Source organism: Gouania willdenowi, chromosome 6 (assembly GCF_900634775.1).
Source record: "Gouania willdenowi chromosome 6, fGouWil2.1, whole genome shotgun sequence".
NCBI classification, from domain to species: domain Eukaryota; kingdom Metazoa; phylum Chordata; class Actinopteri; order Blenniiformes; family Gobiesocidae; genus Gouania; species Gouania willdenowi.
The window spans coordinates 71508356-71535298 of NC_041049.1; the positions used below are offsets into that span (position 1 = coordinate 71508356).

Here is a 26943-nt window from a genome sequence, read left to right on the forward strand (position 1 = left end):
AGCCATGTTGAAAGTCTCAGGTCAATCTGAGCCTGATTCGTGGAACAGACAGACACACAGACAGAGATTCCTTGCTTTATAGATATATAAATGGTAGAGCAGTACCTTGCATGGTAGCTCTGTCAGATGGAGCGTGAATGTGGGACTACCTTGGTGGCAATAAAAGGGATTTATAAATCAAATCATCCAACATGAACTAGACGATAAGGTTCTTTGTGGTGAAAATCTCTCTGCTGATGGGCTGCAGAATCATCTACTACTTCAAAGTATGGTTTTGACTCACAAAATGTGAAGGATGGATGCAGGATAGGTATAAAATATAATAGGAATTTATGAACCAATTAGGTGTATATAAACAGGCCAGGGGGGAGGGGCTCATGGTGGCTTATGTCCACCTCACAGCAAGAAGGTCCTGGGTTCAAGCCCTGGGGTGAACACTTTCTGTGTGGAGTTTGCATGTTCTTGCTGTGCTGCGTGGGTTTCCTCTTACGAAGTAAAAAAAGTTTTCAACAAATTAAAAGGGCAGTAATTATTAAAAATGAAAGATCAACATATTACTGTTTAATTAAATACATACATAATTCCAAAAGGTTTCTGAGTAAAAGATTCTATGACAACCAGAATTAAAGATGGATGATTTTTAGATCTGAATGTAAAGAATCATGAGTTAAATCAAATCAAAGATTTACCATCTATTATTCAGACTGATGTCGTTGGATTGGCTGCAGAGTCCGACACGTGTCACTGTGACGCAGTGAAAACCCACACGCTACACGCAAAGTTTCCATCAGAGGTCTTTGAAAGGTAAACTCGTGACAGGCTGACGGCATCCTGTTACCCAGTTCAGGGTCAGTTCATGAACAATTCAACAGGTACGCAGGATAAGCTAGCATCTGTAACGGCCTCTGTGTTTACCACTGTACAAATCAAAACATGACCTCACAGCAGAGGGATCACCATGTGTGGAAACAACTAAGCTCAGTTAGTCTCTTACAAAAACGATATTAATATTAGTCAAAAATCAAAATGTGGAGTCAATGTTTGTTTGTTTATAGCACAAAACAACACAACAAAAGACAAGGTTTTTCTTTACTTTATACAATTTCTTTACGTCCTAATTTTTAGCTAAATTAATGTCTCCATTTAGGCATCCATGCCTTATTAGTGTCGAGTTAAGAAAGCTCTTAGTCATTGAGAAAAGTTACAATAGTTTATCACAATACTAATTCACAAATATTACAAACACACCAAATACATCAATATGAAAAGAACTAAAAGTTAAACTGGTACCAGTCTGTGGACTGTTTGGTACCAAGCTGCAAAGAAAACTTAAAATGTAAAATGCATGTTATGTTCATAGGTGTTTATTTTATTTTATTTTCTCTGTGTGCTGTAATAAATGTTAAGTCTATACCAATATATGTTATGATCCTCCTACTTCTACACTTTGGGTTGTTGTTGATGTTTTTGTTTCTTCTTTTTTTAGATTGTTAAAACACAAACTGGGTTTTCTGTTGTTTCCTGGTAAACCAAACCAAATGACATAATCTACTAATTACACTTTTTCAAAAATATTGAATAATTGCAGCTTTGCTCCTTCAGTCACATTAGATCATTGGTGATTTGATTAATGGGTTAGGGTTTGTGTCAGTGGTGAACTAAAGCCTGCCAGTTCAGGAAAAAAATCAAATGTCATTAAATAAATAACTTGTGCACTGGTTTTCATTTACGGCTTTTATAACCTGATGAGATCGAGTCTATTAATGACAATCAATATATTTACTTTTGCTTATTTTCTGTAAAGAGAGAGAGAAAACTGCAGTGAGCGAGCATGATTCTGGGAATTCTGTCGCTAAGGACAACAGCCTGCAGCACGGGCACACAGTAGCTATAGGCGATGTAGTCCTGTAGAGCTGGAAAACAGAGTCGATGTGATAAAAACAAAAGTATTATTTAATTATTTAATACCTGGTCAAACCCCCTGGATGGTGGTGGACTACCATGGCTCTGAATCAAATCAGGACATACAGCAGATGCTTGTCCTTAGCCTACTTTGTTGGGTTCAGAGAAATATGCAGATCAAAAAAGATACATCATTATCTGCTCCAATGAAATCACTTTAATCAGTGTTGTCATCGCTCAGCTGATCCACGCTGGTATGATTCTTCTTTTATGGGAAAATGTCAGGACATTAAAGGCCATAATTTCCCAACTTAACCAGCATTAATGTGGTGAACTCAAGGTTAAACTAGGGAAAACACACACACACACTCTTAAACAATCAGGTCAAATATGCCAAACCTCACTTTTTTTTAAGAATAACTTTATTTTCTTCTCACACAGAAGCAGCTGACTACATGGTGATGTGAATGAACCGGCTGATGAAACAGCATTTTATGAGTCACACAGCATCATCATTGCATCATCCTGTCTGGCCCTACTTTACTGATTATGTCCACGTAAAATATGTGAAATATAAAGAATGTGAATGAAAATCTTCTTTTCAACTTATTTCTGAAAATAACTGCCAATAGTTTATTTTCGATTTTTGGTTTTTCAGACATAGAGTGGTGCAGAATCATTAAACATGGGATGTGATGTTTGTGCCAAAGTATGGTAGTCTCATGAGGGTTACAATATAAAAGCAATAAATAACAGATACTTGTAAATGTCCTTTGGGTTTTTTTTATTATTTTTTTAATTATTGTTTAATTTGAGGAGATTTTGTGGAATTATTTGAGAAGACTGTAGGATTTGGGAACATTTTTAACAACAATTTACAACTGAATTATTTGGGGATTTACACATGATTCATGTTTTCTGTCTTTCACTTTTTCCTGTGGCCAAATCAGATGTTCTGAAGGGCCAGATTTGGCCCCTGGGGCCTTGAGTTTGACACATGTGGTTTATAACCTATCATTAATTATTATTCTGTTTCAACAGTAGCTTTCATTGTTTTAAAAATAAATCAAAGCTACTGAAGAACTTTTTTTTTGTATATTGTTGAAATTTCATGATCTAGTTATAGTTGTATTAGAACTAGGGATGTCCCGATACAACTTCTTCACTTCCAATACAATACAGATATTGCAACCGTGAGTAGTGGTTGATGCCGATATTAATACAATATCATCACAAATCATACATACTTTTATTACTTATTTTGTAGTGTGGAATGTTAGAAAAACAATAGTCAGCAAGTTCACTTCAGTTATTTATTACTGTCAGTATATGGTGGGAACAACTGAGGGCGGGGACAAAAACAACAAATAGGAGCGCTTATATCAGAAATTTTAGATGCAGTCCTATAAAATTTGGTATTCATTTTCTGGCTGATATCGGACTAATATCCGATATCAGTATCGGATCAGGACATCCCCAACATACAAGTCCCTCCTTTCTCTTATTTCTGAATCCAAGTCCCCCCTTTGTCCGACTACAACATTTTGCTCAGAATATAATGAAAAAAGTTATAGAGCAAAATGATGAAAATAATGAGTGATTATGCATATTTTAAAAAAATATCACTTTGTAAATAAGTGGAATGAAACAGTATCTAGTGACTCATTAAGATATTTATTTGTATAATTTTTATAATTTATGGCCATCTCCCACCTGGTGTGGGACCAAGACTGACCCTTTTTTTCAGTTTATGTTCTAATCAAGATAATTTATTTAATATTATTTTTTTTATTATTTTATTTATTTATTTATTTATTTATTTATTTATTTATTTATTTATTTATTTATTTATTTTTTTTAGAATAAAAAAAAAAAAAAAAAAAAAAATCCATAGTTTTGTTAATTATCCACTTTCTCTATCTTTTGTAACTGCAGTTCAAAATTGTTTCATGACACTAAAATTCTGGACATCAACTCTCATAATTATTAATATTTCGACCATTAGTTCAAACACATGACGCACAACGTGCGACTGCGCGTTTACAAACAGACGCACATTGCCCACTTTGTTTCTTTGTCGGATTAGTAGTAGTGGAATGTACCAAGAGATTAGAAAAAAGGGGGGATGGGAACCAAGTATAAACGCGATAAAATCAGCTAATACCCAAAGAAAATACATGAAATGTGGTTTGTTACGATGTGGAAACAGATTATAGGGAATATAGTTTAAATGAAAAGCCCATTTCGGGAGGATATAGGATGAAAACCCCCCGCTGGGTATGGGTGGAGCGGTCGGGTGGACAGGGCTGATAGACGGAGGCTGCTGCACTCAGCCGATGGACCACCGCCGGTGATGATGTCTCCCTGCATGTGTGCTCACAATTTCATTCCCTGAGACGCATTTTAACACATTCACAGGTAAGACTTAGCATTTAAACCATCGTGTGCGTGTGTATAGTGGTATTTAACCGTGTACGTGCGCGTTTGTGTGTGCGGGGCGAGGGATGGGCACGCGCTGGCGGTTGTTACAGTGTATGATGAAACACCTCACATGGATGAAGGTGGGTGGGCGTCAGTTACAGACACAATACAGACATAACGCTCCTCTGTTTGTCATCCTCACCCTCCTGTTTTTCACACATCACACCTGAGTCATCGTTGGATTCAAGGAAAAACCACATCAGGATTTATTCAGGATTTATATTTCAATGTTGCCTATATACATTTAATTAAACGTTAATTATAGGTTAACATGTGTTTCCTCTGCATCACCGATGATCTTTATTATTATTATTATTATTATTATTATTATTATTATTATTATTATTATTATTATTATTATTATCCGGGCTGCGTTCATTGTATTGTATTTACCGACGGCCTTTACTTTCATCAGGCCAATCGTAAAGCGGCAAAAGACGTGTGTGTGTGTGTGTGTGTGTGTGTGTGTGTGTGTGTGTGTGTGTGCGTGTGCGTGTGTGTGTGTGTGTGTTAACCCACTATTGTCAAAGGCCGCATCATTCTCGCTGTATTTCTTTAAAAGGTTTTTGGAAGAAAGAAAAGCAGAGAATGAACAGAAGTGAAAGTGACACTCCCTTTGATTGTTTCCATTAATTATGTTCCATAATAGAGCCTGAATATGTTCAATATTACCCACTACCACAGGTGAAAGTAATGGATTACAAGTACTCACGTCACTGTAATTGAGTTGCTTTTATGTGTAGTAGTATATTCCTACATCAGTAATCTTACTTCTGTTTCAAAAGAAGTAAAGTAATTAGTTACATTTCTACACCTAACCGTTAATGAGTAAATTATATATTTTTGTTTTAAACTTATCAAAGGACATATTTGTGAAACTATATTTTTTTAAAAATGAAACGACCAGTCAACAATCTAATGCATGACATCACAGCCGACCAATCAGATTGAACGTTATGCCAGAATAAGAACTGCTCTTTATGTGGACTAAAATGAATAATGGAAATTTTGACAAACCTTTTATTTTATACAGATGTCTTTGTGGAAAATAAATCAAAATGTGTTCTCTACTACATGAGATGTTTACTGTATGCAAGGGAACTGTAGCAAGATTTATTACCAACAATAAACATGGAGGATGAAAGTAACTTAACTTTTGCTTTGAGTACTTTTTAAACCTCTGCCCATTACTCACTGTAAAAGCCCACTTAATGCTTATTTATATTTTTTCTCTATCGTTATCTTGGCCAATATCTATTATTTATTTTCCTTTCTGCATTTTTGTATTTAGCTTTATTGCTTGTTCTTTGTGTCTTTGGCTGCTGGAACATGTTAATTTCCAAACTGTGGGATAAAATAAAGTATAATGGAATCTAAAAATCTCTTATGAATTGTCATTATCACAAAATTAGATTTGCTGTGTTTTTCTCAATGAACTCCAGGAGACACGCAGTGTTTAGGTTTGTATGCAAATGCTTTGTCATCTCAATTATTTACAAGATAAGTAACTTGATATAGTCTGTAGCTTTGCTGTGTCAGAGCCCTGCTTTACGCCGTGGCCTATACCTTCAACAACAAAGCAATCATGTTGTGTTGCACATATTTTACAGTGTGCGTATCAAACTCAAGGTCCATGGAATAAACCATTCGCCCCAGAGAATGTCACATGCAGCCCTCTGTCTATTTTGCGTGGCCCCAAAAGTGAATTCACAAACTAAATCTAAAAACACACAAAATGACAGAATAATACTAAAAATGACAATGAAAATGCACAAAATTACCATAAAAAACACACAAAAGCCTTTGTTCTGTCCTGTATTAATGTTTAGATCATTAGTCATTATTAGGTTTTACATGATCAGAATTTTTGGGCCGATCACCCATCGCTGATCAGTGAGTTTTAAAAAAAAACAATCACCGATCCGATCATATAAATTCAGGTTGTTTTTTTAGGTATCGATCAAGTTCCTTTGGTACTACCTGATACAGATTCACAAAAATCAAACGCCGCCTTGTGACTGTGACAGAGTGGAAGAATTTCCATGCAGGACTTGAACATAACATTTGTTGTGTGTGTGTGTGTGTTGGTTTTTCTACCCTGGTGGGGTCCACCTCCTGAAATATCACTCACGCCGTGGGGACCGATTTTCCCCGTGGGGACCAGTGAGTGTTAGATGTTTCAAGTGATTTGTGTTCCCTTAAATTTTTCATGATTTTAGAAGTTAAAATCAGATCTGTATGACCTTCAGAAAGGGTGGATCCCATAAGACACCATTCTGTCATTGGTCCTCACGGTGTGATAAAAACGGGTGTGTGTGTGTGTGTGTGTGTGTGTGTGTGTGTGTGTGTGTGTGTGTGGCCCTTTAACTGCAAATGAATGTGCTGGTCGCTCGACCATGTGCAGAGTGAGGGAGCGTGTGAGACCGGAGCAGATTGATTATGAACTGTACGCCGTTTTTAGTGATTGGCAAAATAAACGTTGCAGCTGTTGAATTAAACCGGAATCCCATGTCATACTCAATAACTGCTGTGAAGCGAGGGCGTTAACCCTCAAGCTGAAGTTAGCTTTAACTACAGAGAGTTGGAGATGAAGCTGTGGAGACAGAACACACTAGAACTACATTAAGCCACCATTAGCATTAGCATTAGCATTAGGAGAAAACACATATTTCCTGACTGTGGGCTCACAAAACCCACTGTTGCTTTTAGTCGTAATAGTATATTTACTTAATTTATCAACACTGAATGTATGTATGTACAATACCGGAGACATTTTGATGACATCATCATTTCATTTTATTGAGCCCCATCAGCTCCTGACTTATTCTGCCTGGGGTCATTAACTGTGAACGTTTGCCACTTCTCTTAGTATTAGTGTTTGGGTTGGACAAACTCTCCTACTGATTCTGTTCAAAACAGCATCATCTCCATAAAGAGATGATGCTGTTTTGAACAGTTTGAGAGTCTTTCAGAGCCTAAGGTGTGTGTACATATAATACATAAAATAAGGGTGTTTGACTTCAATTTTCACAGAATGGATGTGATACAGCAGGATAATAATAATAGATAAATAAAGAAAAGCATATTTGGTAATCTTCTCATTAAAGATACTCATCTTCAAAAGGGACAAGAGGTGTCAAACTTTTCTAGTCCTACCCACCCATTATTTATTTAATAATGTAGTGAAAATACAAAATGTCCCCTAAAGTAAAGTACAGATACTACAAAATATTACTTAAAGGGCCTATGTTACCAGTGACGTGCTGTGACCACTAGGGTTGGGTAGGCAGGGCGTCGCAAATGGAGACCACCAATGTCAATTTCATATGTTTCTGCTGGCAAGTGTTAATTCAATTAAATTCAACTTTATTTGTATAAAGCAATTTACAACAAAGTCATCTCAATACACTTATCAAAATATAAAATTCATAATAAGAAAGAAAAAACCCAACATGATCCACATGAACAATTATTTATCATCTAATAAAATCAACATCATAAACACCATTAAAGAAACATAAACAATTATTTAATATAGCCTCCATACTCTCCCAACAACATATATCTCATGACACGACAGCACTTCTGTTGTTTGTGTTGGAAACACAGAAACATGGAGAAAATAACAATAACAACAACTCAGAACATCCATTCACTGTAGAAAGTACCAACAATGTTCTGACCTTACCTTTGCTGAAGGTCTGGTAGCTCAGGTGTTGGTCTCCATCTTTTAAAAGCTGTTGTTTTTCCTCAAAACAAAGTTTCTTTATCGTCTCTAGCGCTGTCATCATGACTGTAGTGTTATCCCGCCCACTAGCTAGAGAACGTAGCAGCAGCCACGCTGGATCAATTCACTAATGCACTGTGAACGTACGTATAGCATTTAGCATAGCACGGTTACGTCCAAAGGCAGCGGTTACGTCCAAAGAGAGCTGCCTTTGGACGTAAATGGTTTTCATCTTGGGGAACTGACTGAGCATGTGCAAACACATAAAAACATGCTATGGAAACAGAGGCAGTGCAGCAATGTGCTTTTCGAAGAGGGTGTGGTCTCCTCCTGGCTCCTCCTCCTGCCTTACAGTGGAGTGAGACTGTCCAGCATCTCTACCGTACCAGGAAATAGCAATGTTTAGTTATTTAGGCTATGAAATGCACAAAATGCTGTAGGGATGTAACGATTAATCGTAAGGCAGTTAAAAATCGATTCATAGGTATCACAGTTGATATCGATTTTCTGAAAATTGAATTGCAGTACCAGTTAATATACCAATATAACACAATAAGTAAAGACTAACATGTATAGAATTTAACTATTTTAGGTGCAATTAATTTGTTATAGATGTATCATTGTAGCTCTTCAGTGAAAAATAAATGCTCTGTTCTATCAATAGGTGGCGCTAAGTAGCAGAATGAGGCTGCACTGTGACAATGTGTCTGTCTGAAATCTCTACTTTATCTTTGCAGATTTCTGCGTAATGTTTATGATGTTTGTCATATAGAAAATTAAAATGATAAATGAAGTTTGATGAAATAAGAACATTTATACATTTACTGGCTACCATGTAACCAAGGTTTTCCTTTTCTTCTCCACAGATATTTGGTAATAATGAAGAACACTCCCTAATCACACAACTGCCACTAATATATTTGAATCCTAATTTTTTACTCTTAAAAACACCTAAAAGCCTTCAAAAACATCTGTTTGTTCAGTCAAAGTTCTTAGAATAAAAAAAACATCATTTACAGACTTTAGGTCTCACTTTCACAGTCTGACAATCCAAAAGAAGACATTCCACCACCCCTCGCCCCTTGTTTGCATTATCAAATGCCCAAAAACGGCAAGGCCGTCAAGAGAGAACTTGACGACGATGTTACCGAGTCTGTCAAAGACCTGCTGTCCAACGAGGATGCTTGTGACGATTCCTTCAAGAAGAGCTCGCTGATCGTTGACAACCAGGCGGGGGAAGGGAAGGACTGCGACGTGGAGGAAGGGGCTTCCGATGGCGAAGAGGAGGAGCGCCCGGCCTGGAACAGCAAACTCCAGTACATCCTCGCTCAGGTCGGCTTCTCCGTTGGCCTGGGCAACGTCTGGAGGTTCCCTTACCTGTGTCAGAAGAATGGAGGGGGTGAGTTAGAGCTTTAATCTACTGCTGCCTTGGGTACCACAAGCACCATTTTAAAGTCTGTGTAAAGCAAATTCAGCCATTTTCTTCTAAACACATTAAATAGATCATAAATGTTTTCCTTAAAACATGTAAAAAGCCATTTAACCATTTATAATGTAATTATGGAGCTCGGTTTCATAAACTGTTTCATATTTCTGTGTTCAGGATTTAATGGGCGGGTCAAAAATCATATCCAAAAATCAGTCAAAATGCACTAAAATGTCTGGCACTGAATGAGTTAATGTCAGGTCTACAAATGAATTTTTTTTCCAGTTCCTAAATTTGCTCAGATGTCTTTGAACAAACGCTTTGCACCAGAGTAGATTTGTTAGGTTCCAGTTTGATTCTGTAAGTTATAAACTAGACTATACTGTTTATACTGTTTATACTGTTTATACTGTCGCCACACAAAAATATAAACTGTGCATGTATGTTTCACTCACAACAAGAACAGAGTTATACAGTTACTCCAAGAAACATTCTCTACATTGACTTCCTGTAAAGTTTATCATTTTCTTACAAATCTACTAAACTGACAATCATTTCTCTCCTTGATTTGTCTGCTCATACTTCCTGTCTTATCTCACATATACTTCCTGCATTCATGCCACGTCACCTGACGACTGAATCTTATCACCAACCAATGTATTTAAGGCTTTTAAAACTCATAGTTTGTTGATTATAAGGGAGTGGTAATGCTTCAACAAATTACTTTTTAGATCTATATATCTATTACGTTTATGAATCCAGATCAGGTAGGACAAACTTATCTTAATCTTTCTTTTACTTATTTGTTTTATAATATTATACATATTATGTATTGTCTTTCATGTGCTTATATTTAAAAATGGATTAGTTTGTTTGGTCTTGTTGACTGTAGATTACATGACATCCTTTGAACACATGCATGTGTGGAAATAGCAAACCCTCTCTACAAACCAGCTAGCACTTCCTTTTAGCTTCTTCACTATGACTAGCGTACTCTGTGTGTTGCAATGACATCTAACACTGGAAACATTCATCTGTTATCTCTGAAACCATGTCTACATGTCAGCATGTCCTCACAATGCAAAGGCAACGCTGTGGATGTCTAACTCTCAAATATTACACTATCATCACATTTTAATGATAACATAAGTCATTTAAAAATAGAAAAAATACTGTAACTACTGTAATCTGAATGTTAAGATTTAAGATTGAAAGTTATTACCTGTAATGATATTTTTTTTACAGAGTTTTAACTCAATCTTCTCAGACAAATATTAAGAAAATACAAAAAGCAAAGCTTATGATATTGTTTGATTAAGATGATTAGGATTGAGAAAGCATTGCTGAGCTCACACTGCAGACACACATTCACAAACACTCTGATGCAGAGTTTGGATCATAGAAGAGTCCAATAAGGTGTGAAATGTAGCTACAGTGGATTATGTTAATCCTGTGACTACGTGTAGTAAGAAGATTAAATGAAAGCGTGAGAGTCGTTGTTGAACCCTTAGAGAAGTCGACCCATGTTGTCACTGTATGTATGGGTGTGTGTTTACATGTTAATGTTAATGTGTGTGTGTCAGTGGAATCACACACTCCCCCCCACCCCACTGTGCTCAGCTGTAATTAGATTAAATGACTGGTCTCCATGTGAGTCTGTGTGAACACAAACTGTAACCATTTCCTCTGATCATCCACTCACCAGATATTAAATAGACCATTATTATTTATTATTATTCTTACAAAAAAGTGATTGCATTTGTTCAAAAACTCATGAAAATTTAAACACATATCAGGACTTATGAAAAATGTGATATTTTGGGGGAATTGCACATGTGAATGGCAAAATGACTCAATGGCGCCCCCTTGAAAATGGGGCATCATCACTGTGGAACTTCTACAAAATTCTGACATCATCATGCTCTATAGTGATGACATCATCATCACAGACTTCACACATTCATATTTTTGTTTTAAACATACATGTTTATTTGGTTGTGTTATTAAACAATCTTGACAATAAAGTTGAATGTTTATAAATATTCCTCTTAGCAGCCTGTTCACTAGGATGATGTGCTACGTTTATGGAAGTTATTAACAGTTTGTAGAGCTAATAGATGCTAATTAATTATAGCAGCTTTCATTTGTATTCCAAAAAAAATGAGTCATGGTTTAACCCAACTGTCATTCATAGTCATAGCGCCACCTATTGGTAAAAGGAAATCATAGACATTATATTTGCACAAAACAATGCAGGAAAGTTTGTGATATAATCCTTGAAAAAAATCAGCTACGTCTCAACACTTTAACATTTCTGCCACACCCCAACATCAACACACCTCAACGTGCATCACGTACAGACGTGTGTGTGGTTGCTAAGGCCTGTTCATCACTGCTTACAGCTTTAATTTTATTTCTTTTTTTATGATCAGTAAAAAACAGCAGATTAATGTTAGATTAAACTCAAATAACTATAAAATAATTTAAAAACAACTTTCTGAAAAGTCACATTTCAAACTATGAAGAACAATGAAGCAGCTTGTTTAGGAGGTGAACTTGAAGATGCTTGGTGTCTGTGTCTAGGTGGGGGCGAGGCTATTGTTACCCCCCGCGTTGTTCTTCTTCATCAGAGGAAATCCTACTTCCCAATCAAGAACAATCAAACAATCACATTTTGCACAAAGGTCCAGTCCCATTGCAGCTTGTCTCAGCTGTAAAAACAGGACAATAGTCCTAACGGTGGCGGTACAGTAAACCTCTAATGTGAAAAAAAAATAGATTTCTTCTGCAAATTATAAATCAATTACTTTGTTTTTTTGTCATTTCTCATTTTTGTTTGACTGACACCAGACTGTCCTACACAAACTATCCATGCTGATTTTTGATTTATCAAAAATTGAGGATCAGAATTTTATCTCAATAACTGAATTTATTTTTTATTTTTTTTACAGCAATTTGATTTTTGCTCTCATGTGAACAATTGGAATCAATGCAAAAACAACATCAGTTTTTAACTGATGGAGCCAATAAATCATTGTTTAAAGAATACTATCAACATCTTCTAGAAGCAATATGCGTATTTTTAGAATTTTTTTTTGAAATACTGAATTTTTGAAAGCCGTTTGAAATCTACCTTTACACGGTAACGGTTGCTGCCTTGTTTTATCTAAAATTGTGTGGCCCAGACCATTACTGCACAGCAACTATAGTTTGGAGTCTGGTTTTTTATACAGTAGCAAGGATTTTTTATTTAAAAAAAAAAAAAAGAGGAAGACATTTATCATGAACATTTCTGGCTGGTACCTCCTCACATATTAATAGTTTAGGATGTTTCTCTTCTTCAGAAAAAACAAAGAACAAAACAAATTGTTCATTTTATTTGTTTTTGAATTAGTTCCACAGTCTTACTTTTGCACATGCTGTCAAAACAGGGTATTCGTAAATAAATGTATTTTATGACCAGTTATGCCTTTTTATTCTAATTGTTGTTTTTGCTTACTGTGAGAGAGGCAAGCATTAATTCTGTAAGACAACACAGTCAAAGTAAATGTGTATTTATTTCAAAAACAACCCTAAGCATAGTAAGATGATGTAAAAATATTAAAATAATTGTTTACTGTGTGGAACTGAAAGATCATCATTCAGAGATTTGTTTACAGCCTTTATAACCTGGTGTAGAAAAGAACCCTGTATTTCCCACTTTGATGAACTTAATTTCATGCAATCGTGCAGAGGGGGAAACTATTTTAGGAAAATATGCAGACATGAAGAAAATCCTCTCGTCTTCTTCCTGAAAGTAGCATCAAAGCGCGTTTTCTTTTCAAAGGAAGCTGTCGAGGTTTATAAAAGACAAAGGTGAAGGAAAGGGCGTGTTGTTTTATACTGACTTACCTGATTTAGATGCATTATTATTATTATTATTATTAGAAACACAAACACACAGAGCTTTAAACAGAAGAACACACATACAGTACACAAACATTTTGTTCTTCAGTGTTCTGAAGAACACGCTAATCAAGGCCAACAAAGAAAAGAAAAGCAGGAAAAGAGGCGTAAATATCTCAGGAGATGAGATTAACTAAGAAGGTTTACACTCATGATGTGACAATACTTCTGTTAGCTCCTAAAATCTTTATTCTAACAGGAAATTCAGACATTTTGTCGCAGTCAACTTACAGTTTAGTTTCCCATCAGTACTTTGGTCACAAGTCATTTTTTCACACGTTTCTAACCCACATGATTACAGCCGTTCTCATTGTTAGTCATGCATTCTGAAACCTTAAGTTTAGAAAGCAATGCAGTGTCTGTCAAGTAATCCCACTGTAATTAAAATAATCTTAGACTTTGGCAGACTGTCTGCCCAACACACCATGGGGTATGTGAGGTGTGTTTAACTAGTTTCAGATGCTTTTTAAAGGTAATGTGTTTTATCAGGTATACGTATAACAACGTGTGTCAGACATTTTGAATGCAGAGGAGGAAGTGAAAATGTTAATCTGATGACCTGGTTTTTAAGGAGCCTACTTGGTGCCGTATCTTATCCTGCTGGTGCTGATCGGAATCCCGCTCTTCTTCCTGGAGCTGGCAGTAGGCCAGCGAATCCGCCGGGGCAGCATCGGGGTGTGGAACTACATCAGCCCTCGACTGGGAGGCATCGGCTTTGCCAGCTGCGTGGTGGGTCCCACTGTCAGCCTTCATTTACAAAATGAAGCTTTTTTTACCCCAAATAGTTTGAAAACAACGTTCCCTTAAAGACACTGTTAGCAGTTACTTTGATAAATACAGTAGATATGATTTTTCTATTCATTCTTAAAGGGCTAAATGAAAAAAGATCAATTGATCATCGTTACTGTGTTTGATGTTGTCCTTATTTCTTTGTTGTCTAAATAATTAATAATTTAATTTAAGAAAGTTGTAATGATTAAACCTTTATAAACTCAAACTTAGTAACTAGGATGTAAATGACCAGTTTCATATGATAGTGATTCTTTGGACAACATCACAAATCGATTGTGATTGAATTCATGGGCCTTTGATTGATTTATAATTTTATATACCAAAATTATATACCAATATTATATACCAATATTATATACCCATAATATATACCCATATTATATACCCATAATATATACCCATATTATATACCAATATTATATACCCATAATATATACCCATATTATATACCCATAATATATACCCATATTATATACCAATATTATATACCAGTATTATATACCAATATTATATACCCATAATATATACCCATATTATATACCCATAATATATACCCATATTATATACCAATATTATATACCAATATTATATACCCATAATATATACCCATATTATATACCCATAATATATACCCATATTATATACCAATATTATATACCAGTATTATATACCAATATTATATACCCATAATATATACCCATATTATATACCCATAATATATACCCATATTATATACCCATAATATATACCCATATGATATACCCATATTATATACCAATATTATATACCCATATTATATACCCATAATATATACCCATATTATATACCCATAATATATACCCATATTATATACCCATAATATATACCCATATTATATACCAATATTATATACCAATATTATATACCCATAATATATACCCATATTATATACCCATAATATATACCCATATTATATACCAATATTATATACCAATATTATATACCCATAATATATACCCATATTATATACCAATATTATATACCCATATTATATACCCATAATATATACCCATATTATATACCAATATTATATACCAATATTATATACCAATATTATATACCAGTATTATATACCAATATTATATACCCATAATATATACCCATATTATATACCCATAATATATACCCATATTATATACCCATAATATATACCAATATTATATACCAATATTATAAACCCATTTAACACAATTAAAACAATAGGTTATATTTCACCTAAAGCTAGAAATAAAATACCAAGCAAATTTGATGTTTTGATAGGTTTCAGACATTTAAATGAAAATGTTGATCAATGGTTTGAGTTTCCATCCATTTCTTTGGATCATTTCTTAACCAATCAATATGTATCGTTCCAGGTCGATGGATCATTACAATCCAAGTAGAAACTAAATAATATAAATCACAGATTTAAGGTAACTTTAATCACAGCAGGGGCCACTATGATATGATTGTCTGATCCAAGGACCTCCACCAAGTACAGCCCGAGTACTGGGTGGGACATACACACAATGCACCTCCCTACCACTACTACATTACCCATAAGCCACTGCGCTTAAAGGAGCAGGCTCAGGCACTGCTCCTATTCTCCTATTTTTTGTTATTTTCTAATTTTTGGTAATTCAGAACATCATTAAAAGTTCATCACGTGTTCCTTGTCCCATTATCAACATTTCCTGAAAATTTCATCCAAATTCGTTTGTAACCTTGGTCCTCATTAGTACCAAGCTGAACATAATACAGGAAAGAACAAAGGTTCTTGTCTATTTATCTTCTTCTGTGTTCAAACTGACAGTTGTCCATGTCAGATGTAAATGAAACCTTGAGTGACATGTTTGTTGTTAAATGTATACAGAACGTAGAAATGGAGGTTTCTGTAGGTGTTCATTTGTAGTAACGTTACAGTCAATAACACTTACTCTGCTGCAGGTCTGCTTCTTCGTGGCTCTTTACTACAATGTCATCATCAGTTGGAGTCTCTTCTACTTCTCCCAGTCCTTCCAGCAACCATTGCCCTGGCATGAGTGTCCGCTCATCAAGAACAAAACCAGTACATGTGAGTCCGTTACTGGTTTGATGGTCAGAGCTTCAGTGTTCTTACCTTGTTCTGACCTTCTTCTCCTCAGTCGTGGTGCCAGAATGTGAAAAAAGCTCAGCCACCACTTACTACTGGTACCGCGAGGCTCTTGACATCTCAGACAGCATCTCTGAAGGTGGGGGGCTCAACTGGAGGATGACCCTGTGCCTGCTAGCAGCTTGGTCCATGGTTTGTCTTGCTATGATCAAAGGAATCCAGTCATCTGGGAAGGTAGGGAGAAGTTCATTAGTCTACAGCTACTGTGGAACTAATGCTTTGTATAAAGAATGGAACTCCATCCTTTTTTACCCTCAAGTGACCAGAACACGAGACGATTTCTCTTTGAAATCTTCTGACACACACGGATCTCAAAGTGCTCAGAGGTGATCACCGTCATGTGACTCGACAAATCTTTCTAATGATTGGGCCTCAGATAGGTTTACGGATGCTCATGTGATCTCTTGTGGGATTTCTGGCTCCACTTGCCTTAGCTTAGTGTAACAGAGCTGACAGTGGTGTGACCACCATCTGAAAGGATTAGCTCAGTGGCTAACGGTTGTCAGTGGCCACGTTTACATGGGAGCGTTAATTCCTCTTTAATTCAGAATTAAAGATAATTCCTCTGTAAACACTATATTCCTAATGCTAATTCAATTTTGAACTAAACTTAAATCTGAATTAGGTCGCAGGTTTATTTATTTATTTAAATAATTAATCTTTCTTATAAACACTTACAGTAATTCCTCTTTAAGTTAATTCCAGTCGTTCTGCGCATGCGCGACTTCTCGTGATGACGCGCTGGTGACGACATAATCCAAGATGGCGGCCCAGACTAGAGCAGAGACTATTTATTTAAGAGCCTTAGAAGACATGGATATAATATGGAAGCATAAAGGTGCAGACATTCACACAAAATCATGAACTTATTAAACACACGGAGATCTGCAAATGGAACAGGTTTCATCAGACGGTGATACTAAAACCTGGAGATGGAATAAACACGTCCCCGTACTGTATGTATAGGCTGTAATATCACCAGTTTATCATTGTACCAGTTGTTAGAGCTACTATGTTTTACCAGGGAGTAAATATTTATTCCTGGTTTTTGTTTTATTTACCGGTGATTAGTTCATATCTCCTTCTGTTCAGCGAACCAAAGTGAAACCGTGTGTTATTGTTGAGCTGCTGCTTCAAAACTAAATCAAAATAAAAGTGAAAACAGTTCTAATGTGGTGTTCTGTGTTACAGCTGACAATAAAAGGTTTGTTGTGTTTTTTCTGATAGACGTGATACGTTACGTTCTCCTCCTGTCCAATCAGAGCCTTCGATACCCCCAGACCTAAAGCTGAAATAAATAAAGTCGAACAAACTGGTTTTCCATGGAAGCCTCAATTTAGAGTTACTATTACCATGTAAACAATTAAAAATACATTATGTAACTGTAGCCATTCACATGTTAAATCCACCCTGCCCTTTATCTTTATTTTGTGGATGTGATCGTTATTATTTTTACACTTTAATGCGTCACATGACAAACATTGCTGGTGATTTCCAGAGCTTCTCTGCCCCCTACAGGCCAAAACTGTACTGAACCGTTAAAAACCTGCTTTTAGGCTAAAAGAATATTTAAAAAATTGAGCCCAGGATGTTTAACGTCTTTCAGAGCTAATCCTTTTAGCTACTTGACGATGGCTGTAACAGGGCGGTTGTCATGGTAACGTAGTATTGATCGTCCTACCCTCAAAGCCGTTTATTTTTATGTGAATCTAACATTTTATAAATAATTTTGAATAACTATTCTCAAATGAAAAGCTACTAGCTTTCACAGTCTGTTTTCACTATTAAATGTTGAACTTTCTTCAGCATTGTTTGTAAAATGTGGAGATGGAACTGAGATCTTCTGCCTTCTACAAGCAAAATAACCAATATGTTCAGAGCAATACAGTTATTATTTATTAATAAAGTTAACTCTTGCCTTGTGTGCACTCCTTCTATGAAGACACACTTTGAATGATTATTGTCAATAGGCTTTTGTGTAAAGTTAACAGATTTTACAGGTAAAAGTACATTAGAATTTTACCATGAGGTGACGTCACTGAAAGAAAACAATAAAATCAAATAAAATTCCAGCTCAGTTTTGGAGCTTTTGAGCCCCAATGTAAAATGTGACTTCATAGCAGGTAACAACAACAACAACAACAAGCCACTCATCTCCATCTAAATGTACTTTTCCCTCTGAGTGTTTGTTTGGCTCAGCCACAGTCAAAGCAAGATGGATGCTTTTATTTTTTAATAACAGAACTTAAACTGTGATTCCTCTGAGATTTACAGCGCTGAACACTTTGTGTTGAGCTCTGATCTGTAACTACTACGGTTGGTTGTATCGATGCTGTTCTATCAGAAGAGTTAATAGACATAAGTTCTAATCAACTGAGCTAATTAGCCTGAAGTCATCCAAACCACCCAAGCTGCCTCTGATTGTACAGTTACAGACAGATGGTCGTCCTCCTGCGACCCTGTGGGTGGGTATTAACTTTCCCTGGACGTGGGGCCGCCTCGAGGTGTGTTTGAAGTTTAATCAGCAGTGTGTGATACAAAAGAATATTAATGCCCTCCCCTCTCACATGCACACAAAAGCCCTTTTCCAAGGAATAACCCTACTGTGTGTGTGTGTGTGTGTGTGTGTGTGGTAAAAGGGGATCACACCATTTGGTTGCCATGGTAATACGCGCTCTTTTGGCTTGGCTTGATTGTTGAGTGTGGTTTGAACAAAAACAGGGAGAAAAATCTCTGGTATTTCTTGTGAGCGATGCTGGATTTAAGGAAACACGTTTAATAACTACAATTATTGATAAGAGTATAATATTAAAAAACGTTGAGACTTGAAGAGTTTAATACTTAATGTACTGACATATCCTCCCCCCCCCCATAAAAGCCCATAAAATCAATTACAGTACTGTGAGTACTTGTAATCCATTATTCTCACCTCTATTGTTTGGGGTTCTTCTTTTAAACATAACCAGTCAAATAAAATGAGTGTTTACATGTAAAAAAGGTAAACATTAAAAATGAAAACCTTTTAATAATGGATTAAATCCTCAGGACTTTTCTCTCTATTGAGAATATCAACACAATCCTCTGAACCACAAACACACTCATGACTCAGTCCCAAACAAACAGACAGCTGGCATCTAAAGCCCCACAATGCACTGCAGCACCCCCACACACCAGGGGTCCACTGGGAAATGAACGGGACAGGGCGTAGGGAGGCGGACCCTCTGATCAGTGTGATGATAGACTTTGTGTTTTCTTCCAGGTGATGTACTTCAGCTCTTTGTTCCCGTATGTGGTGCTGATCTGCTTCTTGGTGCGAGCGTTGCTCCTGAAAGGTTCCTTTGATGGGATTCGTCACATGTTCACACCCAAGGTAACGCAGCACCAAGAGAAATCTGCAGGATAAAGTTAACTTTATTTGTCTCTGAGTGGGAGAGAGTGCCTCTGCATATAATATATACTGTAAAAAATACATACAGTATATAAATCAACAGCACTGTTGTATTTAATGACATTTACTTCCATATAAGTTCATTTATTTCCAGATAAAAGCTATGTACACACTAGTTAAAGCAAACAATACTAAGTTATTTACTACTTTGTGTTGAATAGAAGCTTCAAGTAGAAAGTTTTACAAAGTCATTCTCAAATATTGGAAAAATATGATGGAATGTGATTCCTTGGAACGTGAAAGAGGAAAATTAACCCTCTTTGTTTACTTTGTCTCTGTAACTTCAAATAATGTCACAACTCAAAAGGCTCCACTCTGTTCCTCCATTGGCTGGCTCTAACGTCAATGAGCCAATAACGACTCAAGTCAGGGAAACATGTCACCATGGAAACAAGGCAGTCAGTCTAGTCACCCACTGTCTGTCTGTAGCGTCTGCCCTTAAATCATCCATAAAACACACCAGCAACAACATGTAGTGACTCAGCGTGTGAGCTGGGATTAGGAAAGACGACACATGGAGGGAGAGGCAGAAACAGGAAAGGGCGGAGCAGAAACAGGAATGGGCGGAGCAGACCAGAGCTCCTGGAAGGCTTAGAACACGACTTTAAAGAGTCTGGAACCAAAACAAACTGAGACTGAATTAGAATCAATCCAAATATTTTGATCATATCACATATTTTCAGTGTGTACGTTATAAATACACATAGGGATGTGATCCTCACGCCTGTATTGGATATAAAGTGTTTTTTTAACTATACAGTATCTATTACGTAAGGTTGGTGACCCTGATATAAACATTACATTTATTCTTAATGATGATGTGTATGGTGTTGTGCTTCCAGTTGGAGATCATGTTGGAGGCCAAGGTGTGGCGTGAGGCGGCCACGCAGGTTTTCTTTGCGTTAGGCCTCGGCTTTGGCGGCGTCATCGCCTTCTCTAGCTACAACAAGCGCGACAACAACTGCCACTTTGACGCCGTCCTGGTGTCTTTTATTAACTTCTTCACCTCCGTGCTGGCAACGTTGGTGGTGTTTGCTGTGCTGGGCTTCAAAGCAAACATCATGAACAACAAATGTGTTTCTCTGTGAGTCCAACCTTCACTGCAATAACGATACTAGATTCTTCACTGTGGGCCCTTTCATTACTTGTTCGACCAATCGAGGACTTTTCTTCTCGTGTAGGAACACAAACAGGATCGTGGCTTTGTTGGGGAATGGGATTGAATCCAGTCTGATTCCACACCACATCAACCTCACTCAGGTCAGTGAGGTCAGCGCAGACGACTACCACAAGATGATCGAGATTATCCGAGGAGTGAAGGAGGACGACTACGACAAACTGGGACTGGACACATGTAGCATTGAAGATGAGCTCAATAAGGTCTATGATTTAATGTCTCACTGAGCTGAGCTAATGCTAACCTAGCCACTGTTGTTTCCTCTCTACCAACAGGCGGTCCAAGGCACAGGCCTGGCCTTCATTGCCTTCACAGAAGCCATGACTCACTTCCCAGCTTCTCCTTTCTGGTCCGTCATGTTCTTCCTCATGTTGGTGAACCTCGGCCTCGGCAGCATGTTCGGAACCATCGAGGGGATCCTCACGCCGCTGATTGACACCTTCAAAGTCCGGAAGGAGTTTCTGACAGGTTAGATTAAGGATGTGCCAAAATATCGATACAACTATATATCACAAGGTTTCGTCTAATGGTTCGTTATCCAATCACTGGCCAAATATCAATATTTATTTATATATTGTTTTCCTTATTACACAAGTTAAATATAGGGCTCTATAAAATCCATGTTAACGGAATCGCGGAGAGAATCAAATGGACAGAATCGGCATCAAATGCATCACCGTGAGGCACGGAACATTTTTTATAGGGAAGTTTCTAGGGAGCGCTCATTAGATGCCCCGCCCTCCCTCCTCCCATCTTAGCTGCATTAAACTCCGCCCAAACCACCTGAAACACCTTCTAAACTGCCAAAAACTACGCAAATCATCAGTGACTCCTAAATACAGAGCTGACCATTCATGTTGCTGTGCCTGTGAAACTCTGAGTGTTAACATCTCATCAGAGCGACAGAAGGTCCGTGGGAAAAGTTGTGTTTTGTTGTGGACGACACATCAATGCCAGAATAATGCACTGACTGAAACCTTTATTTTTCATATGCAGTGAAATTTTCCAGTTTTCATCAAACAAGTTCATTGTGTTTGTTAAGCAGCACTGATAAATATATATGTTTATATATATTATATATGTCTATGTTTACAGAGAAGTTGATAATATTAGCACTGAAATGATTATTTTCTGTATTCTTGTTTTTAATGATTTAAAGTTAACAACAATATTTTGGTGAAGCATTATTTTGTCTCAGTCTTAAAGACTTAAACATAACACAAGGTCATGTGATCAGTGTGTGTGTGTGTGTACACATTGTTTTACTTCCTGTGAAATGGATTCAGTGCAGTCGATAAATTCTGAATTTCTTCAGTGACACAGATATTGAAATTTTCCACGATATATTGATCACCTCTGTATCCTGATGATATTGTTAATGTGGGCAAAAATATTGCGATGTCCTATCGCGAGGTGCCTGGTGATACACACACACACACACACACACACACACACACGCTCACACTTAAAACCGTTGCTATCTACTAAAATGTTGTGTTTGAGTGTTAAAAACAGCATTTTGACAAAATCTAAGCATTCTGTGTCATAGCTACTGTATCTGTACAGTAAATATGAGAAAATAATCAATTTGGTGAATAATTGGACTTTGGGATTATTGATTGCCTTTTACTTTTGTTGATGCGTCCATGTACATGATCTCAGAATCAGAAATACTTTGTGTATCTTAGGGGGAAATGACTTGTGTTACAGAGAAATATTACAATAAAAATAATAAAACGTACAGTACATCTCCATGGGTTGATCAAGGAAGCAAAGCCTGTTTCCTATTGGCTGATAGATGTCTGATACTTCATTTTAAAGCTGATATTGCCTGATGAAGATAACATTTCATAATGTTGTGCATCCCTAGATTTATTGATGTGTAAGTCACGTGTCGTCTCCATGATGTGGTTAAAGGTTTAATTCATTATAGAAACATTTTTAAAGGATAGAAATGATAGAAAAATAAATAAAGTGAGACTTCCTGCTCCTTTCTTACAGTCGGCTGCTGTTTGCTGGCGTTCTCCATCGGTCTGTTGTTTGTTCAGCGCTCGGGGAACTACTTTGTGACCATGTTTGACGACTACTCCGCCACCTTACCTCTGCTAATCGTGGTCGTACTGGAGAATGTTGCTATCGCCTGGTTTTACGGGATCGATAAGTACGAGCACAACACTCACCACGTACTTCACGTCTTCTGTTTCAGAAGAACCATCTGACACGTGGCTGTTCTGCTCATTTGTTGCTCTTCAGGTTCTTTGAAGACTTGAAGGACATGTTGGGCTTCACTCCGTACCGTTTCTACTACTACATGTGGAAGTACATCACCCCCATCCTGCTGCTGGTCCTCCTCTGCTCCAGCTTCATCCAGCTGGCCATGACTCCGCCCAGCTACAGCGCCTGGATACAGGAAGAGGTGAAGTTCTCCATCCACAGACACTGGATAGAAACAATCATGTGATGCTCGTTAATAAAATAATAAGCGTTACTAACGGATCCACATGTGATTCTAACACAAGCTAAACATCTGTCTGACATCTTTGTTTTTACATACGTTTATTTAAAGTAAGCAGATGTTTTTGTCACTTTTCTAATTTTTTTTATTTTGACTTAAATATACAATTATACTGTACAAAACACAGTAATGACAATAATTATTCTCTATATCTACCCTTTGCCTGTACATTACATCACTAATGTAACATATCCTAGAGGAATAGTTTAACTTCCCAAATAAGATCCATATCCTCCTATATTTATACAGTAACTCCTCCAACATCACATTTAATGACTTTATTCCCTCTCTCACTTTATTCTGTGTCACCATGAATACAGTCTACGTGTAATATGTATGTTTGTATTTGCTTGTGTGTATGAGTTTGTGTATTTATGTTTTAAGTTTGTATTTTTTTGTTCATTTGTCTTTTGATCAAAGTTCATATATCAAAGTTTAATTGTGCATTTTGTGTTTATTTGTTAGGCCTTATTCTAAATTCCTTGTTTGTTCCTTAGTTTCACCTTTAATGTTGTTTTTTTTTTTCATGTGTTCTGAATAATTAGATAAAATAAAATGAACAGGAAGTAACGAGCAAAGTATCCAGTGTTAAAACTAGGGATGTAACGATTCACTCAACTCCCGATACGATTCGATTCACGATACTGGGTTCACGATACGATTCTCTCACGATTTATTTTACAAAATGGGACTGTAGACAATACTGTACTATTTTCCTTTTATTTTTCATTGTCAAAAGAATCCCTTGATAAACTATTCAAAACAATGCATTTTAACTAAAAATAAACCTTGAATGAAATAAACAAAGGAATAATACAAATGAAAATGAAGCCTATTAATTTAAATTCTGGTTCTATAATAAACAATGCAAAACTGCATAATAGTTGTTTTTCTTTTTAAAAGTGCAACTGAAAATGTATTTTGTGCCTTAACAATTGGACTTTTAAAAAAAAAAATTTACGTCATATTTGTTTGGACCAGCAGAGGGCGCTGGTAACCCAGTGGTCGGTTGGCATGCAGATATCTTGCAGTGAAGAAGAGAAGCTATGCTAGCAGACAGAGCTAATAGAAAAACGTGACTATTACAGATATTCTTTCGGTGCTAAAGGGGTAATGAATCATTTATTAACATATTTAAGAGTAGAAGGCAGCCAGAAAGAAAGTATTAGCAGACTCCGCCCACCGCCTACACCTGTGGATAGCGCCCTCTGCTGGTTAAAAAAAGTACTGCGATTCAATTTTCAGAAAATCGATATCAACCGTGATACCTATGAATCCATTTTTAACTGCCTTACGATTAATCGTTACATCCCTAGTTAAAACTAATGTTCAATGAATATATTTAAGAAAAAGAACATTTAAGAACAAAAAGGCTTTGCTTGGTTTTGGTCTCTGTGGGGGCGTGTCAGAAACACACCAGATGAAAACATCTGGATAATGTGTAAATATTTGAGTTGAAATGAATGATTTAAAGGAAGTAGTTCAGTTTGTGTATTTAGCATTATTTGTGTTTCCTGTTTCCTTCTTCAGGCCACTGAGAAAACCTTAAAGTTCCCAGTGTGGGGCATCGTGGTGTGCATCTCCCTGGTGGCGATGGCCGTCCTTCCCGTGCCCGTCGTCTTCGGTTTGCGTTACTTCAATATCATCGACGAGAAAAGCGGCGGCCGCTCCAGCGTCTCCTATAAGAAAGGTCGCATCATCAAGGAGAGCGCCCGGCCGGGCGAGGATGACGATGCCAGTTTGATCCAAGGTAAATCCCCCAGTGAGGCGCCCTCGCCAATGCCTGGCAACATTTACCGGAAGCAAAGCGGCGGCGGTGGCGATGTGGACACCACGCCTAATGGCCGTTACGGTATTGGCTACCTGATGGCAGACGTGCCCGAGTCAGACTTGTAGGTTGACCAATAGGAAGCCCTGGTTGGCCTCCTTCACTGGCCAACCCTCCCCCCAACCCCGCCTCCTCGTTCCCTCAGCGTGCGTTTAATCCATGTATTTTTACTTGTTCTCTGTATTATTTGTAGATATTGTAGCTGATCTGCTGTCTGTGTCTGAGACGTTCAACATTTAACAAAGTGTTTTTAGAAGAAATAAACCATAGAGTGTAACACTTCCCTCCCACGCCTTTGAGCGCTCCTCGCTACACACACGGGGGGGCGGAGCAATGAGGTGGATTCTCCAGCAGCCGTTTTTCATCAGAAGTCTGTAGAGACGGCTACGGGAAGAGATTTGGATCAAAATTGTTCACAGTTTTCAATATCCACAAATGTATCCATAGACAGCACTGCCCCCTAGTGGATGGAGAGGAAGGGGCGGGGCCTTCAAGTCAACAGTGGATCTGCATGTACATCTTTATGGAATACATGTACTCAAAGTTGGTTTACTAGTGTGCAAGCAGGTGTAGAATACTGATATATCTACGTAAATAGAAGTTCTGTTGATTGAAAGTAGCTCAATTTAATAAACCCACGTTTATTTTTTGGTTCCTTTACATACAGTAAACATCTCATGTATAAACGTAAAAAGGAAGACACCTAATCTACTACAATTGGAATTTTAGGAAATGCAATTTGTATTGTATTCTGTATAAAATAAAAGGTTTGTCAAAATATACAATTATTTTAAAAATAAAATAACAAATTAATTCAATTCAAAATTTAAAAAATGATCAGGCTTTAATTAAAGCTACATTTATAAACTCTAAAACTGAATAAATAAACTTCATTTAATGATGTTTTGGTGCCGTGTGTTACGTTTAATCTGATTGGTCGGCTATGATGTGATGCATTTAATTGTTGTCTTATTATTTCAGTTTTTCGTAGTTTCACAATGTCTGTTGATCAAAAAATAATCATTTATTCAGTAATTGGTGTAGAAGTGTAACTAGTTACTTTAGTTCCCTTAAAACTTACTTAAGTACAATTAAAATTACTGATTGAGAAATATACGCAAAAAAGTACAAATACCCATAAAAAGGTCCAACGTTGGGCCCGTGACCCCATGTGGGGCCACCAGGAATAAAAATGGGGTCGCCATGAAATTACTGATTAAATTTATATTCTTCATTTTCAAATGAACACATCAGTCACACAATATCAAACAATATTCTAACGTTCTCAAATATAAATGTAGTTCAAATGAAATAAAATAAAAATATCTGAGATGCTGCATTTGAATCATTCATCCTGGTTTCTCTGTATTTATAACACATGATGACAAATATGAGCGAAAACTAATTGTACCAACAGAAAATTTGGATTGACAGAAACTTGTGGTATCAAAATGGGGTCACGACCCAAAAAAAGGTTTGGAACCTCTGCCCTAACTGCTCAGGTTGTACTTTGGATAAAAGTGAAATAAAAT

General features: G+C 36.8%; 1 protein-coding gene and 1 long non-coding RNA gene across 2 annotated transcripts; one reads left to right on the plus strand and one right to left on the minus strand.

The window, feature by feature from the left end:
* The first annotated feature begins 4185 nt into the window (after positions 1 to 4185).
* On the plus strand, positions 4186 to 26282 carry slc6a15 (solute carrier family 6 member 15). The gene is made up of 12 exons (XM_028449669.1): positions 4186 to 4320; positions 8977 to 9509; positions 14053 to 14210; positions 16239 to 16365; positions 16436 to 16617; positions 19703 to 19813; positions 20734 to 20975; positions 21073 to 21271; positions 21344 to 21536; positions 23070 to 23229; positions 23322 to 23484; positions 25114 to 26282. Exons 2-12 carry the CDS (start codon positions 9209 to 9211, stop codon positions 25477 to 25479), a joined length of 2202 nt encoding a protein of 733 aa, XP_028305470.1. The 5' UTR covers positions 4186 to 4320; positions 8977 to 9208; the 3' UTR covers positions 25480 to 26282.
* On the minus strand, positions 16484 to 23371 carry LOC114464976 (uncharacterized). Its single transcript, XR_003674274.1, has 3 exons — positions 23249 to 23371; positions 19615 to 19835; positions 16484 to 16609 (listed from the first exon to the last, which is right to left on the minus strand). It is a non-coding gene; the product is annotated as an uncharacterized LOC114464976 (long non-coding RNA).
* Positions 26283 to 26943: the final 661 nt, after the last annotated feature.